Source organism: Balaenoptera musculus, chromosome 8 (assembly GCF_009873245.2).
Source record: "Balaenoptera musculus isolate JJ_BM4_2016_0621 chromosome 8, mBalMus1.pri.v3, whole genome shotgun sequence".
In the NCBI taxonomy this organism is placed as follows: Eukaryota; Metazoa; Chordata; class Mammalia; order Artiodactyla; family Balaenopteridae; genus Balaenoptera; species Balaenoptera musculus.
The window spans coordinates 3,073,952-3,090,366 of NC_045792.1; the positions used below are offsets into that span (position 1 = coordinate 3,073,952).

The 16,415-nt window shown below is 48.9% G+C and overlaps 1 protein-coding gene across 2 annotated transcripts in view; it reads right to left on the bottom strand.

Moving 5' to 3' along the window:
- The window catches only part of NTM (neurotrimin), a 929,539-nt gene extending 917,677 nt beyond the window's left edge, over positions 1-11,862 (bottom strand). Inside the window, exon 1 of one of the 2 annotated variants that reach the window (XM_036861681.1) lies at positions 11,519-11,862. In XM_036861681.1, the coding sequence (XP_036717576.1) occupies positions 11,519-11,600 (82 nt within the window). In that variant the 5' untranslated portion in view covers positions 11,601-11,862. The remainder of the gene's footprint in view (positions 1-11,518) is intronic. The other variant, XM_036861677.1, reaches the window with a different exon arrangement.
- Positions 11,863-16,415: the final 4,553 nt, after the last annotated feature.

The window sequence follows — 16,415 nt, forward strand, 5'->3', positions numbered from 1 at the left end:
CGAGAAGGAACTAAGAGTGTCAAGATAAGATAACTTGGGTCCATAATAGTTTTCTCTTAGAAAGAAACTGCATCACACAATATTGCTTGTATTTTGAGTGGCTCTAACTGGCATAAGTTAGGAAGAGGCAAATTTTTGCTCCACGTAGATTCTCCAGGATTGTATTCAACTGCAAGTAATTGAAACCTAATTATATGGGGATTTTTTTTCCATAAATAATAAGTGTGGACATAGGTATTCCAGAGCTGGCATCACTGCTATGTTTTCTTGAACTTGGGGTCCTTCTGTTAGATTGAGCCATGTGAAATTGTTCATACTCAGCTATTTTTGATTTACTAAAACAGCAAGTCCATTTAGTTCAACCTAAGAGCTTCCTGTTTTGCCATTCTGGATGTGTTTGCCATTCTGATGCCATTTTGTCCTCCTGTTTGCAAGTTGGTTCCTGGACCCCTGCGTAGTATGCCAGGCTCTCAGTCAAGAAAAGGCTGGAGGAGGGGGGTGGTAGTGTTCACAAAGCACAGCCTTCCTGAGTATAACCCACAGACTCCCACCCGGGAAACTTCTGCTCACTTTCCATTGGCCTGACCTGCATGGTATGACCATCCTCAGCTCTAAGGAAATCTCAGAGGTACGTATTATAAACAGGCACATTGCTGCCCTGAACAAGTTTAGAGCCCTGTTTATAAAGAGGAAGGATAGAATTTATACTGAACAGTATTTTCTCACAGAGTTTACCCACTATGCAAAGGGAGGCTAGTATCAGTTGATCTCCACTGTATCTGCACTGTAGAGTCATAGGTGTTTCAAAGCAGAGGTGACCTTGCCCCATTCTGATCCATTTAATGAGAATTTTTGTGAGTTGAACCTGGGCCTCTGCTTATGACAATCTCCACAGGCGATTTGGATAGACAGCCGGAACTGGGACCATGACTCTGGCAGTGAGCGTGTGCTCACTGGAAATCCTGGAGTTGGTGAGCAGGAATTAGCGAACATCATTCAGGTGGGATGGTTGTCTTGGGTGGGAGATCGGGCTAATTCCAAGGTACCTCCCGCAACTCTAGAAGTCCAAAAACACTTCTGGGTTTGATGATTAAACTATTCTAGCCTTGGACAAGGATTCAGCAGTGCAAGAAGGTAATGAAAAAGTGGTGATAAGACATTCGGATCCTCCTATTCAGAAGTTTTACGGGAAAAGGAAGAAGAAATATAGAATAATCATTCTTGTTTGCTTTCAGACCGGGCAAAATGGTTTATCTACCTGCAGATGTCTGTGCATCACCAATTGCATTGAGAAAAAAGGTTGTCAGTCTTTTCATGTTTGGGCCAGGTGTCCTCTGGCTGTTTAGAGGACAGTCAAATGCCCCGGGGGGCGATGGATGGTGAAGAAAGAGGCAGAGCAGGTTTGAAGAAGCAGGTAAGAAGCACTCGTCCACTTTGCCTTCTCCAGATAAACAAACCCCCGCAATCACTATCCTCTTTTCTCAGGTGCACCCTTCCCTGGCCCCTGGTGCCCCCTCTGATGCCAAAGTGGTTCAGAGAGCAGTCCCTTGCTCCACACTTCAGACCCGCTGACCACCGCAGGTCCCACTTCCTGCTCTTGGGTGAGTTTAGCCAGAAAGAGTGAGCTCATCTCCCGCTCCCTGGGCGCCTATCACATCTGGTTTACATCTGGTTATAACCAGGAGGGATTACTGATGTGTGGGATTACATATTCAGGGTCCAAAAAAGATCTTGTCGGAGGAAGATATGAGTTGAATCTAATAAAAAGACTTCAGAAAGGGTAAGTTTCGAGGCCAGGCTGCCGTGTGCACAGTACAACACGGGCATAGGAGAAGGAAGGGTTAATTACAGCTCACCCTGAGTCTATAGGGTTCTGTGGCTCCTCATAAACCTAAGGGCGTCTTTCTCTCTCTCTCTCTCTCCCCTTTCGTCTTATCCATAAACGCTGGTCGCCCGTGTGTCAGGTACTGTGCTGAGTGGGCAGATATACAAGGCGGTCCCGGGCCTCCAGGAGTTCACGGGCCAGTGAGGGGAGACAGACGTGTCAGCAGGTAGCCACACAGAAGTCAGCGGACACGAAGGCCGGAAGGAAGTGCCAGAGCAGTGGAGGCAGAACAGAGAGAAGGAGGGGCTTCAAAGGGACGCTGAGCCTGGAGTTTTGTCGTGAGTCACAACAAGCGTTTTCCAGGTGGGCGGGGCAGCCCTCAGCAGGGGGAGCAGTTGCAGGCGTACTAGGCGGCGGAAACCTCAGAAAAGCCCTAGGAATCCACGGGCCGGGGGTAGGGTGAGGCGAGAGGCCTGCGCCCCTGGGTCATGCCTTTCCAAAGAGCTGAGACTTCATTTTATCCTGATCTGGAATCAGGAGAGGCCACATCCTGTAATATTCTGGGCTACTCAGAGCACACTGGGAGGAGATTTACCTTAAAAAGAACATAAAGTAGCCAGAATAACTTTAGAAAAGGGCCATCAGCACCCTATCTGTGAATGATTATACAGAGAAATATAGGAGAAAAGCTTGGAATATTTAACTAAGGGAGAAGGGGAGGGAATCCTGTTTTCAAATATTTGAAGAAAAGTCATGTGGAAGAAAAATCAGCCTTGTGGGTAGTAGTATTAGCAGCAATCATAATACTATTAGGTGATATTTACTGAGAGCTTACTATGTGCCAAGCACTTTATCTGCAGTAACTTATTTAATCCTCATACCAACCTTAAAGGTAAGACTCAGAAGTAGCTCTGTTTTATACAAGAGGAAACTGAATCACCCACAGAAGTTGATTAAATCGCCAAAGGTTTCAGACTAGGAAGTGGCAGAGCCAAGGTTTGGACCCAGGCCATCCAGCCGCTATGTTGTGTGTTCTCTCCAGACCTCGAGCAAATGGCTGGAATCGATAAGAAGACAGATTCTCCTTCTCCTTTGTCTCCCTGTCTTCCTGAACGGTCAGATGTAATAGCTCTCCGGAGAGATGCAAGTTCCCCCCATACTGGAGACAGAAGTTAGGGGACCACTGCAGCTGCACTTTTGGGGTGTTAGAGCTCCAAGAGAGGGATTGAACTAAACCATCCTGAACGTTCCTCTGGGTTCGGCTGGCTGTGACTCTGGCTTGCCTGACACAGCAGCGTGAACACTTTGTGAGTTACCCAGTGACTGCACTTGGTACAAATTTGCATGATAGCTCTGCTCCCCCGGCGCCTCCTACACCTGCTGACTCCATCAAAACAGGCAAGCTTTCACTCCTGCCTGCACTGCAGGATCTGACCTGGCTTGGAGGGGAGGGCCAGCATCACTCTGCCTAACACAGTAGCTGCCAAATTGCCACTGGGGTTCTGAGCACGGAGCCTTTGTTGCCTGTGAGAAGGAGAGCGGTGGAAGCAGCAGGCTTCGTAGCCAGTTCCTGGGGAGCGAGCGGGAGTGGAGGCCAGGAGGGAGAAATGCAAAGCTTCACACTTATGAATGGAGTTTCTGCCAAGGCTCACCATCACTTAGCTTGCTCTAAATCTGCCTCTAACACATTCATTCTTGACCCATATTCACATATTCCAAGGCTCCTGAATTTCTCCTATAGGGTTGATCGTTATCGTTCCTGAGTCCCCCTACCTGAAATGCCGTGACTAAGTTCATCCTTTCTTCCCACCTGAAGGATGCCTTCTTGATGAAGAAGCGCATGCATGTACGGATATGTGATACAGTATGTATGATACAGTGTGTAGTGTTTGTGTGCACACACACCACTCACACGTTCCGACTTTGGTCGTCCGTCTGTGACTGTGTTCATATTCTTAGCTTCCTACAAACAGAGACTGCTTCTGAATATTTTCTTCTAGCACCACTACCTTTCAAGGAGTAGACTCAAAAAGACGATTTGCGGAATTGCAAAATGTGGGACTTGAAATGAACCTTGAAAATCTTTTAGTCCAACTGCTTTATTTTAGAGATGAAGCAACTGAGGCTCATGGAGTGGATGTGTCTTATTCCAGGTCGGAGAACATTTTCAGATGACTTGAGAGGTATGGTTTGCAAACCTGGCCACAGATTGGAACCCCTTAGAGAGCTCTGAAAAATATCCAAACAGCTCACAAAGAGATTGTGATGTAATTGTTCTGGGATAGGGTCCAGACATTGACACTTTTATAAAGCTCCTCAGGTGATTCTATGGTAGAACAAATTTGAAGACCACTGGCTTAGAAAATGGGAATATTGCAAATAAAGACACGTTGCACCTACCCACTGAGGACCTTCTAACATCTGAGACAGGGTCAGAAGAGGTAGAATTGCTCCAGGTTGCTTGACTTGGAAGAATCATGGGTCCGTGAGAAAGGCACTTACCTGTTCTCCTACAGGGGAAAAGCTAAGAAGCATCACCACCACTATGGGAATGCAGACAGAAGCAGTGGGGTAAGCGGTGCTCCTAAAGCATCCAGGGGCAGCCACAGCACACAATGTGAGCGGAAGAAAAGCTCGATTCCCTTTGGGTACGTAAGGCTGAACACACAAGTTGACAACTGAAAGAAGACTTGTGTCCCAACCACAGTTGGAGCATCAGAGGAGAACAAATAAATGACGACGCGTGTCTATTATTCCAGGACCCCTAAATTAGGGTGTGATGAGTGGGTAGCAAAAAAAAAAAAAAAAGGTTCTCAGAAGGGAGGTCATCTTAAGTCTACCTTGAAATTTGAATCCCTCAGAGTCCCCTGAACTGCATTTGCCTCACCCCGACCAGCTGCCTCAGCAAACCCTGCCCTGCCCTGTGTAAGTGGCCCCCGTTGCCCGCTTTGACCGTCTAGTTCTATGCAGAAGGCAGGGCACAAACGTGGTGGACAGGCCGCTGGATAGGATGGCAACGGTGCCAAGAATCAACCAATAACTCGAATGACAAGAGCCAGTAGTCACAAAGCCAACCACCTCACTCCAGGTTTCGCCATCCTTGTGCTAACTGAGGGAGCGTCACACAGCCCTGAGCCCCTTGCGGCAGGAGTCAAGGTGGCGTAGCAGAGGCAGCAGCTGCTACAGGATGGACCCAGAGCCAGGTGGAGCGTCCTCCCCCAGTGCTCCCCACCTAAAAACAAGCATCCAGGGCTGCTGCATTCCTCCCGCCCATCATAATTTGCACAAGCAACTGTACAGGAGGCCACGACGCGCAACACGCCCCCCCTCGCTTCTGGTCCTGTTGCTTCTTCCCAATGTGATTATAAAGAACGGCAAATCAAATCAAATCTGGGAGACTGTACTCTTTTTTTTTTTTTTTTTTTAAGAATTTTTTTGATGTGGACCATTATTAAAGTCTTTTATTGAATTTGTTACCATATTGCTTCTGTTTTATGTTTTGGTTTTTTGGCCACAAGGCATGTAGAATCTTAGCTCCCCAACCAAGGATCAAACTCGCACCCCCTGTATTGGAAGGTGAAGTCTTAACCACTGGACCACCAGGGAAGTCCCCATACTCTGTCTTTAGTTGCTTTGATCACTGATATATTCCCAGCACCTACGACAATGCAGGGAACATAATAGGAACTCAATAAACACTTGCCAGGTGATTGAACCAACGGACAAATAAACAACTAGATCTAGTCTGTGTTGGATTAGAGCTTGGTGACACCACCACCGAGGAGAAGCAAAGGAGGCACCTCTGGAGCGTGAATTTGAATGAGCAATTGAAGCCAAAACCCGTCCATCTTTTGAACATTCTTCTATTACTGTAAAGGACAATACTCTTCGAGAAGCCAAAAAAAAAAAAAAAAAAAAGAAAGAAATCAAATTTAGTAACCTAAGATGTCCTTAGTAACAGAGCTGAAGAACGTGTTTTCCAATATTTGCTTTCTCAGCTTGACAGTCTCTCTTGAAATACTTTTTTCTCAGCAATGAAAATGTGAATCGTTGTTGGTTTGTTCTGCGGTTTGCAAATGACTTACAGAGCTCTTCTGGCAGAGTTTCTGTTTTTCTTCTTGCAAGTAAACCAAAGGCCATTTCTCTAATATGACTTAAGTGGGGGAGATTCTGAGATCTCCTGTCCTGGTTTTGGAAAGAGGAGAAAAGGTAGGGAGGCAAGCAGAAAGAAGAACGAGGGCACGGGAGCAAGCAGGGTGTAGAAGCTAAACAGAAGCAGGAAAGAGGCAAAGGGAAAAGGGACGTGGAACACTGGAGTGTCCAGGACATGCAACAGCTGAGGACGCTGCCGTCAGTAGGGTCCCAGCCACACTTATGGGGCATGAACTCGCCACTGGTTCTTTGGTCCCCACACCATCACTGCACTGCGTCATCTGGGCTCCTTGTGACCTGGGAGGACAGACCCCCCCTCCTCTCCTGGGCAAGCCTGTGCAAGGCGGAGCAGCCCCTGCCAGCTTGACCCAGATCTGTCAGCTGATCAATTATGTTTCCCACGGAGGAGAAGGGAAAATGAAAGGGAGAAAGAAAAGGGGAGAGAGAGAAAGAGAATAGGGAGGGCAGAGAAGAGGAGAGAGGGCAGAAAGAGGGAGGGAGGGAAGGGGAGAGGAAGAGAGGGAGAAGCAGGGAGAGCGAGAAGGAGAGGGATGGCGGAGGAACACACATCTCTTCGCGGAAGCTCCTGTAAGTTTAAGCTGCCACAGCAAGAGCGGGCTCAGTCCAGAAGGTTGCAGAAACAGATACATAAATACATAAAATAAAATACAAATTCTAGAGGTTACTGGACGAAATCAGTCAAGGCAGAGGATAGAGTCCTCTTCTTCCTACCCTTTGCCAGTACAGCTTAGAGCTGTTTTTTTCCCTCTAGAACTCTTGGCTCCACCCTCCTCCTCCCCAGGGCCCCTCCCACTGCCATTGGTCCCACCCCCTTCCCCTCCCTGAACAGTCTCCCCCTACAAAGCGATGGGAGGTATGGTCCCCGCCGCACATTTCTTCTAAATCCCTTACTGTCTTCACCAGCACATCCTCTAAGGGCAGGAAGCCTCTGCCACCAGGTGGGAGGAGACACCTGGGAAGATGTGGTACCCAACCCCATCCGACTTGTACACCGTCGATTACCTTATCTTTGCGTGTTTTCATTTTTTATGTTTAATTAGTTTTATTGAATTTCAAATGACTACAGACATAAAGTAAACATGTAACAAGCCAGTAGAGCAGAAAGAGAAGGAGCTGCGTAAATACCAGCAGGCTCAGCATGGAGCTCCACTTAGCACCACATGTTTGCCGCGTTACAAGCCTTAATGAGTCCTTACAACACCCAGGGGAGTTGCTTCCCATGCTGAGGCAGGTGGGGAGACGGGCGCACAGAGGGAAGTATTTCCACCTACAGAAAACATGGGGGACTTTGAGTTTGGATGTACCTGCTCCCCACCCAGCCGTGCTCAGGCCACCAGAACTGGCTGGAAATCTGGCAGGCACGCTCATTAGGGTATTTGAAGGGTCTGTAGGACCTCTGCTGAGGTTACATATAAAGCAAAGTGGGAGTTTTTTGCATCTTTATCATTCTAGTTGATGGGCAAGAGCAGGTCATGAGCTCCAAGCCTAAAAATTCTGGAACAGAGACAAATCCTAGACACAATCGTCCTCTCCAACGTGTTTCCACCAGGAGCAGATGGCAAGAGCATTGCAAATCCTTCCAGCATGTTCCTGGACGTCCCAGAATCACATGTCCCACATTGACTCAGAAATGTCACCACTGCTTAGGATGTTGAGAGAGCTCACCTCATCCCAAGGGATAAACTGGCTAAAGCCAACACTTGTGTGGCCCATCCATGACACATAGCTGGCCCCAGCCTGGGTCACTGCTCCTCAGGGCTGCCAGACTGCATGGGTGCAGGGGCCGAGCCCCGGGGAGCTGCTGGGACACAGTGCCTGGCAGAGCACACAAGCAGGGGACCAGGAGAGGCCCTTCAGGGACACAGCTCAGCACCCTTCATCTCAGCACCATAGGAGAGGCCACTGGGAAACCACGGAAGTCAGGGGCAGATGTCACAGGGTGAGAAGGGGTTCCAGGGCTCATATTTGGCTTTAAAACTGACAAAGGGAAGAAGCAGCACCAGGACAAGGCTGTGTGCCTGGCAACTAAAGCTGCGACCCAAGAATGGCCCCGGCTGGGACCCTCCGGCCACCTCGATCAAATGCCCCGAGGACCGTCACCGTGTGTGAAGGGTGGAGGTGAGCAGCATTTGTTGTGCCATCCGCGGCTCACCCATGGCTCGCCCCCAGTTGGCAGCGCCAAGCCTGGCAGCCAGGGTCCACACTGTGAAGCCCCTCTGCAGTCTCCCCTGAACGTCTTTTTGGCCATGCCTCCAAGTGCCCACAATGCTTACATCAGGCCCAGGATCCCATCATCCCAAACCTATTTTTCACTTTGCCAGTAAACATTGTCATGGTCTCATCTGCCCCCCTCACATCTCAGAAGCTCTGCTCAGCTCAGGCTGCGGCTGGCACCCACGTGTTTACTGTGAGTGGCAGGAACTTGGCCAATCCGCCCAGCTGAACGGTGTCCATGTTGCTGGTGCCCAGAGAACGAGAGGGTGAACCTAGCCCCATCTCCTCCCCCTTCCCCGCTGCCCTGCCTGTGTGTAAGTGGGCAGGTGCGTTGAGGCGGGATGTGAGAAGGTGAGAGAAAATGAGAAAGGTAAGACAGGAATCTAGCCAAGCTCCTCGGAAGGTGCTGAAAGGAGCATTAATCCTTCGAAGGAGAAATGGTCAGGTTCCCAGGAGGAGAGACAGCTGCAGCACCACCAGCCATTCCTGTCAGAGCCTCTCAGTGGCAGAAGGTGGGCGGCGTGCTGCAAAGGACAGCGGCCTAATCCCGGTCCTCACTCTGGTTCCCAGGAACTAGGAGGAGCTCTTGTTAATCAACCTCAGATCTTCTTAGGGCCAGAGCCCCAGGGCGCTAATCACCCCCTCCCTCCCGCCCATCACTAATCAGTGCTGACTCCCTCCCCATCTAAGCTGGATCATCGTTGCTGGTGGGGTAGAGGTGAGGAGCAGGTCAGGGAGGCGTCCATCACCCGCCCCTAGCCCCGGACACCTTTTCAAGAAGGCAAGAAACCCAGGAAGTAACGGCTTTAGGAAGAGCCAGCTTAAAACAAAAACAAGAGGAGAAGAAAAAATTGCCTTAGAATGTGTACTGCATTCTAACTAGTCCCACTGGGTCAAGGCAATAGGGGTGGATTATTGCAGGCAAGACGTGGCTGCCTCAGTAATTCTGTGAGTTTGATAAGAGGTAGCTGGCCGACTCCAGCTCCCACCCCCTTGAAGAGAAGACACACATCATGTTGGCTGGCCCAACTGGCCTGTGGCTCAGGGGTCTTGGGGGTCCCTTTGCCTTAAAATTGGGCAGCCCGGTTCTTTTGTGACACTTTGAAGGCTATTCAGAACTGGCTCAAGGTGGGTAGCACAAATAAGGCCATTATTCGTCTTAGGAAAAGCAGGATTTGGTAGAATGTGAGGAGAGCTGGGGTAACCAAGTCACCTCCATCCCCACCCCAAGACGGCAACAAGAATGCAAAATCAGAATTCCCCCTGGAGAATTTTGCATCACCACTTCCTTCCCATCTATTCAGGAATGATTCAAAGTATGAGCAAATATTATGCTTCCCTGCATTTATTTCTGATGAAAAAAAAAAAATCACGTATGCTAATTTATATGTAAATTCAGCATGGCCCTGGGGCTCCTGGCATGCAGCCAGTGGGGCTGTGGATGGTGGAATTTTGGCCATTGTCTCCGGTTTGAAGTTACACATGGAAGAGACACAGACCTCAGGACAGATGGAAATTATGGAGGTCTTGGGACCTTCCCTGTCCCTTCCTCTGACCCCTCACTCCACCCCTTGCCTAGTTAGTTTCCGCTTCTGTGGTTAACATGATAGAAGCTGTTCCCCTGAGGCTCCCTGGCTCTGGACTCAGTTTCCCCCCTGCCAGAGTTGGGGCTCTGACCTCACTGGTGAGCCCCTGTTCACCCAGTACAAGCTGGGGTTTGCACACACGCGCGCGCGCGCACACACACACACATGCTGCCACAGCTCCTTGTTACGTAAGAGGAGTCAATCAGGGCTGCCGCCACGTGGCCTCCTTCACTCTCACACCCACCACCCCGTGAGGGAGGAGAGACACCCCGAGGCCGGCGCCCCCGAGGCTGGGTGCAGCAGGCGAGGCAAGGAGATCCCGCACAATGGACTTGCTTGCGTCCAACTCAGATCCCTCCGGGGCCCCTTTCCTCCCCCTCGAGCCTCAGCCGAAGGTACACACGCATTTGATTCTTCCCAGCCTGGTCCCTCTGCCCACCTTGTGTGGTCACCCCTGCAACTATGGCAAGGGGACAGTCCCCAAAGCCCACCCTCAGAGGGAGGTCGGCGGGACCCGAGGTGGGGACCAGTCCGGACCACGAAAGCCCCGTGCTGCAGTGGGGAAGGGAATCAGGTGGCTGGGACTCCTCAGCCTTCTCCACCCCCTGGGAGTGAACTTTCCTCTGGGGACTCAGCTGCCAGGGCTGAGCTTCCACAAGGGGTCCTCTGGGAGATGGTGCTGGACCACCCGGGGAAAGTTTCTCTGCCCGTCTGCCCTGGGAGTGCAGGGATCTTCAAAAAAGAAAGAGGCAAGCCAGACCCTCAAAGGACAGGGGGGATGGGAGCAAGCAGGTGGGCAGGTAATGCTGCTGCTGGGACATGAAAGCCGGGACACAGCGCGGGGCCACCCGGTGCAGCGAGTGGACTCAAGGTTGAAGCGGATCCCAAGCCACCCCAGCACCGCAGGGCCACGTCACAGCGCGCACTCAGCCCCAGCAAGCCCGGCCCCAACTGCAGCCCCTCGGCTCCGCTTCCCAGAAGAGGAAGAAACCGAACATTAGCATTCGACTCTTCATGCCTCTCTCCCTTCAACTTAGGAGAGCTTTCCAGAATTTCAGAGCCCTGCTGGCTCCTACAGCCTCTTACCCGCTTGTCACCACGTCCCGCTGCCCCCCTCCACAAACACACCCCAAAACACATGGGAAACTGCCCCGGCTGCCCACCACTGCTGCAGACTGATCCAGCCCTTCTAGCTGGCTCTCTGACCACGATGCACAGGTACCTGATTATGCCTAGCCTGCATTTTCTGTTTGCTCCTTGCAGAAGCTTTGCAAGTTTACTGGCCGATAGATATTTAAAGTTTCCTCTCGTAATTTCTTCCCAGTACCATAAGCAATGCGTTAGCAGCCCCGTCGCCCTCCGAATCCGTGATTCCATGTGTCTCCATCTATCGTGTGTGTGCAAGAATGTACGGAGGTCCAGGGGACCAGCACACAGCCACGTACCGAACGGGAGCCCCAGACACATCTTACTTCTGCACGTACACCCCCCCCCCCCCCGCCCCACACACCCCCCCACCGTTCCGGCAGCAGCTAGCATCAAATCAGTACCCTCACAGCCTGGGAGGGAGGATGAACTCCCAGCCGTGCTGGTCGGACGCTCTCTCCCCCACCTGCAAACCAACCGCACGGCAGAGCCGACTCAGAGAGTCTGCGAATCATCAGCAGCACACTGTACAATTCCTGGGCCGACTGTAGGCAAATCAATAGCAAGCTCTTACCTTGAAAGAGAAACAGAGCAGCCAGCGCTGTGAAGATTGCCCAAGAGATAGAATTGTGCATTTTTGCCTGGATGGTTTTCATGATTTTTTTTTTTTTCTTCTTTTTCTTCTTTTTTGTCAGGTTCGGGTTTTTTCTTTCTTTCTTCCTTTCCTGACAGATTGCGTTGCTCTCGAGCTGGTGGAAGGAGATTTAAATCCACTGTTTTGCTGAAGGACACCACAAGAAAGCCAAGGATGGGAGAGAGTGTGACTTCTCAGTAATTATCTCTCCTCATACTCTGGCACTGAGACACCTCGTACAATCTGGCCCTGGACAGCCCTCCTACAAGCTGCAATCATTGGTTCTAATCCAAGGATTGACAGAGCTACAACACACGCGCACGCGGGCGCGCGCACACACACACACACACACACACACACACACACACACACACACACACACACACTCAGGAATCATTTACTGGGCAAATCAGGCTAGCTGATTAAAGAGACAGGAGCCTGGAGAGATGGCATGATAAATGCCACTTTGCCCCTTCTATATTACTTTCATTTTTTAAACTGACAATCTCAGAACCCCAAGCATCAAAAAATCCCTTTCCTTCTGGCATTCCCTGGCCTCCTGAACTCAGATTCCGTTTACACTGGAAAAATCCCACAGCCAGCAACCACTTACGGGAAATTTTAAAGGGACATTTTCATGCTTGGTGAAACTTGCAAAGATGAGTCAGATTTCATTTGTTGGTACTTATTTTCCTCTCCGATGAAAATATCATTCAATGACAATTTTTTTTTCCTCTCTCTCTCTCATCTTTCACCTTTTCCAATCAACCTCCTATTTGTTGCTTTGAAAATAATAAATAACTTTCTATTTTCTTCTCCTGTCACTCCTGTTTCAGAATATCTGTATTACTCCTATATTTCATTCACTAAGTTTATTTCCTGAAGTCATCCATGTGTGTATGATACCATGAAAAGAGATGGGGCTTCTGAGATTTGAGGAGAGCTGCAGTCCGAATATGGAGAAGATTCTCCAAAAGGGAACAAGGGGTGAGTTTATTCTACATGCCTCAGTCAATCCACTTTCACTAAGATAAATAATGTAAGTGCTTGTGGTTTATTTAAACTGCAGCAAGACAGACTTAGGTTAGACACACCGAAGGACTTTCTGAGTATAGACTTTGTGTGTGGTTGCAAAATGTCCTCAGAGAGTTGCAGACATGCATCTCCTTGATGATGGGTAAGAATATAACTCTGACAGAAATAATCTAATGGATGTGATGACTTTTTGAGAGATCTGCTAACTCTAAGGTCCTGAAAACTGATGATCTAATTTGTGGTTTTCTCTTACGGGAAGCAAGTTATGTGATGCACACAAAAATTCTGGAAAACTTAGCCCGTTCACGGCACCTTCCTTAGCTGATTCTGACACATGCATACCATCATGATGCCTCAACACACACATTTTTGAAGTATTTCTTCCAGATTTCCACAGTAATTATGATACTTCTTGTAACCCCCATAATAATTTTAATGTACATATCCTTGAACTGCGTAGAACAGAAGTACTCACCGGGTGCACAGGCGAACAGGAAGCAGCGCTGCCATTTTGCACAAGCCTCAGCGGCGCTGCTCACCTTGTGCTGTGCGTGAAGGAGAGAGGCGCCCCCCGCAGGTGTGCAGCCCCATGGCTCTGAGTGGAAGGGGCGGTGGGGTCTGGAGACCTGGATCCTAGCTGCAGCTCCACACAAACCGAGGGACTGGGAGCAGGTCATTTTATTTCTGTGAACCGTGGCCTCTCGTCTGTACAGTTAAAGGGCTGTGTCTCAAGTCTCTTGTCATTTTAAAGCCTTTCCATGTTAACTTTTTTTTTTTCTGCCACTGCGTTCTAATTCACGCGTCCACCAAAATGCCCTTGATGTTCTGATCTCCCAAGGGACAAGCATCTTATCTCTAGACCGGTCTCCTTGTGCAGCTCCGCAGAGTGACACGTGCAGTTAGATGCTCCGGAGTGGCTTTGGCCACGGTAACAACCGCCCAGCACAGAAGGCAGGGTGGATTCCTCTACTGCCACTTCACTGCTCTCCAGAGTGATGAGGAAGACAGCGGGTCACCGGTAAGCCTTTCGTCCCTACCTGAAGAGACAGAGACCAACATTTACAAGTGTCCTCACCCGGACCTGCAACAAATCAGTACATTCACCAATTTCTTTTAAGCATCCATAGGCGTGCCCACAGTAATAAACTAATCATTCTAGTTGACATGTATTGAGCATTTGCTATGTGCCAGGCATGAGAGCCAGTGTTTTGCATGCATTTTTCTCTTTAAGTTCTCACAACCTATGAAGTGGTACACTTATCATCCCCATTTTGCAGATGAGGACATTGAGGCTCAAGGAAAACTTGTCCACAGCCGGTCAGCAATGGAGCCAGGATGTGATGTGAACCTGAGCATTTGTCTCTCAGACCAACCTCTAAAATACTATCCTATGCTAACTACCATAAGGGACTCAAATAGATATCAGACAGTCTTACGTATAACCCCTTTGCTATTGTTTTTGTTTTGTTTTGTTTTTTAATTTTTATTGGAGTATAGTTGCTTTACAATGTTGTGTTAATTTCTGCCGTACAGCAAAGTGAATCAGCTATACGTATACATAGATCCACTCTTTTTTGGATTTCCCTCCCATTTAGGTCATTACAGAACATTGAGTATAGCTCCCTGTGCTATACAGTAGGTTCTCATTAGTTATCTATTTTATACATAGTATCAATAGTGTATATATGTCAATCCTAATCTCCCAATTCATCCCACACACACCCTTTCCCCCTTGGTATCCATACGTTTGTTCTCTATGTCTCTGTCTCTATTTCTGCTTTGTAAATAAGATCGTCTATACCAATATTTCAGATTCCACATATATGCATTAATATACGATATTTGTTTTTCTCTTTCTGACTTACTCACTCTGTATGACAGTCTCTAGGTCCATCCACATCTCTACATATGACCCAATTTCATTCCTTTTTATGGCTGAGTAATATTCCATTGTATATATACATCTTCTTTATCCATCCCTTTGCTATTGCTAATAGCCTATGTTATTAAAAATTATATGAAACAACACATACATCCATAGAGAGCATATAGAAAACACACGTATTACTTTTAGTAATAACTGAGTTGCAAATGGTTGGTGCAGATAATTAGTAATTTTACCTGAATGCAAAGAAGTGATAGATGGGCATTTTCTACGATAGTTTTAAAAAGCCCTGTGGAGATGGTGAGAGTCATGCTATACCTTGAAAGTGAGGTAGAGACCAGATCTGAAGCAGAGGAAAGAATGCACAGTCAAGCGATACCATAAATCAAAAATGGAGGATGGAAATACACCACCTAACTTTGGGGCTCTTGAAAGCTGTTTGAGAGCCCTGATCTTGCCCTGCTATGTTGCCATAAAATTTTTAAAAGATTTAAAAAAATGAACCCTGGCACAAATTCTGATCCATCTTAGTTACCCTCTACGCACAGATAATGTAACCGTGCCTGACACACACGGGCACACTCAACAGACACCTGTCACGGTCAGCACGGCTTGGTGACCGCGCTCACAGGCTGGGCTGCATCCAGCCGGTTCAGATCCCTGGGGCCGTGGGACCTTGGCTGAGTCATCTCAGCTCCACGTCTGAATGGGGATACTAGCTATAACTCATGCCCACCATCACCATACGTCGTAACCATCAGCTAGTTTTCATTTGTTTTACCGTTTTAGTCAAATGGAGACTGAAGTGGTCTGCTACGTGTCCTAGGGAGGAGCTCTCGGTGCTTGTGAACCAAACCCCTGGGGAGCTTCCTTCCAGAATCGCACCTCCTGCGTTCACCAAGGTGAACTCTCTCCTTAGGGACTGTCAAACCCAAAGTCTAATTTGGACTCTGAGTACTGCTCAGTGCTAAGCTATCTGGAGACCTGTATCTCTTTCAATGCTGGAATTTACCATGGAGTAAAATTCCCCAGCGGCCTACATGTTTCACAGAAGCACACAATGGAGAAGACATCTTTTCCTCTCCTCTGATGTGGGTTGGACGCAGGGGCACCCACATAGGCCTGTTGGACATTCAAAAGATCATTGGTATAGTTACAGAGGAGAAAGCGGGTCCACCCAGGGGTTTGCTCAACCAGACCCATCCCTTACCTAATGGATGGATCACATCAAAGCAGTCTGCATTTTTCCTTTCCTTTTTCCATTTTAATCTCAGTCTTTCGGGCCTCAGGGCTGGGAATCTGTTCTGCTGCAACTGCCCCAAACAATGGGTGTCCGGGTCCTTCCGTATGGGGTGGCCCGGGCCATGCAGGGATTCTGTGACTCTGGAGGCCCTGACCGGGGGGAGCTCTCATTGGAGGGCACCCTTGGAAATCGCAGCTCTTCACTCAACAATCAGGGCTCCTTCCGCCGAGCTCGGAGGCTCAAGTACTTCTCATCAGGTGTCTGCAGGACGAGATTTGCCTCTTGGATTAGCCAGATGCACGGTATGCACCATTTACTTCCCAGTTCAAGGGTCAGAGGAGGGTGAATGGTCCTAGGACAAAATTAACGTCAGGGAAGGGGCCTCCTGTTGTAGGCAGAATGGTATTTTCTCACCATCCACACTCCGTGAAGTTAAGAGAAATTTACCGCAGAAGTGATTTTTCTGTTTGCAGATTAGGAAGGAGGAAGAGGAATAAGAAATAAGGAATACGGAAGGGGAAGCGGATGAGGTCTTTAACTTCTGAGGAGAGGCAGCCAGGATGGCATTTTGAGAACCGTTCATCATCCGGGAGCTGAAGCTTCTCCGCGGTGAGCAAGGGCAAATGGGGACTGATTCTCTGTGAACTGGCCCGTGCACACCTGGCCCCTCGCTG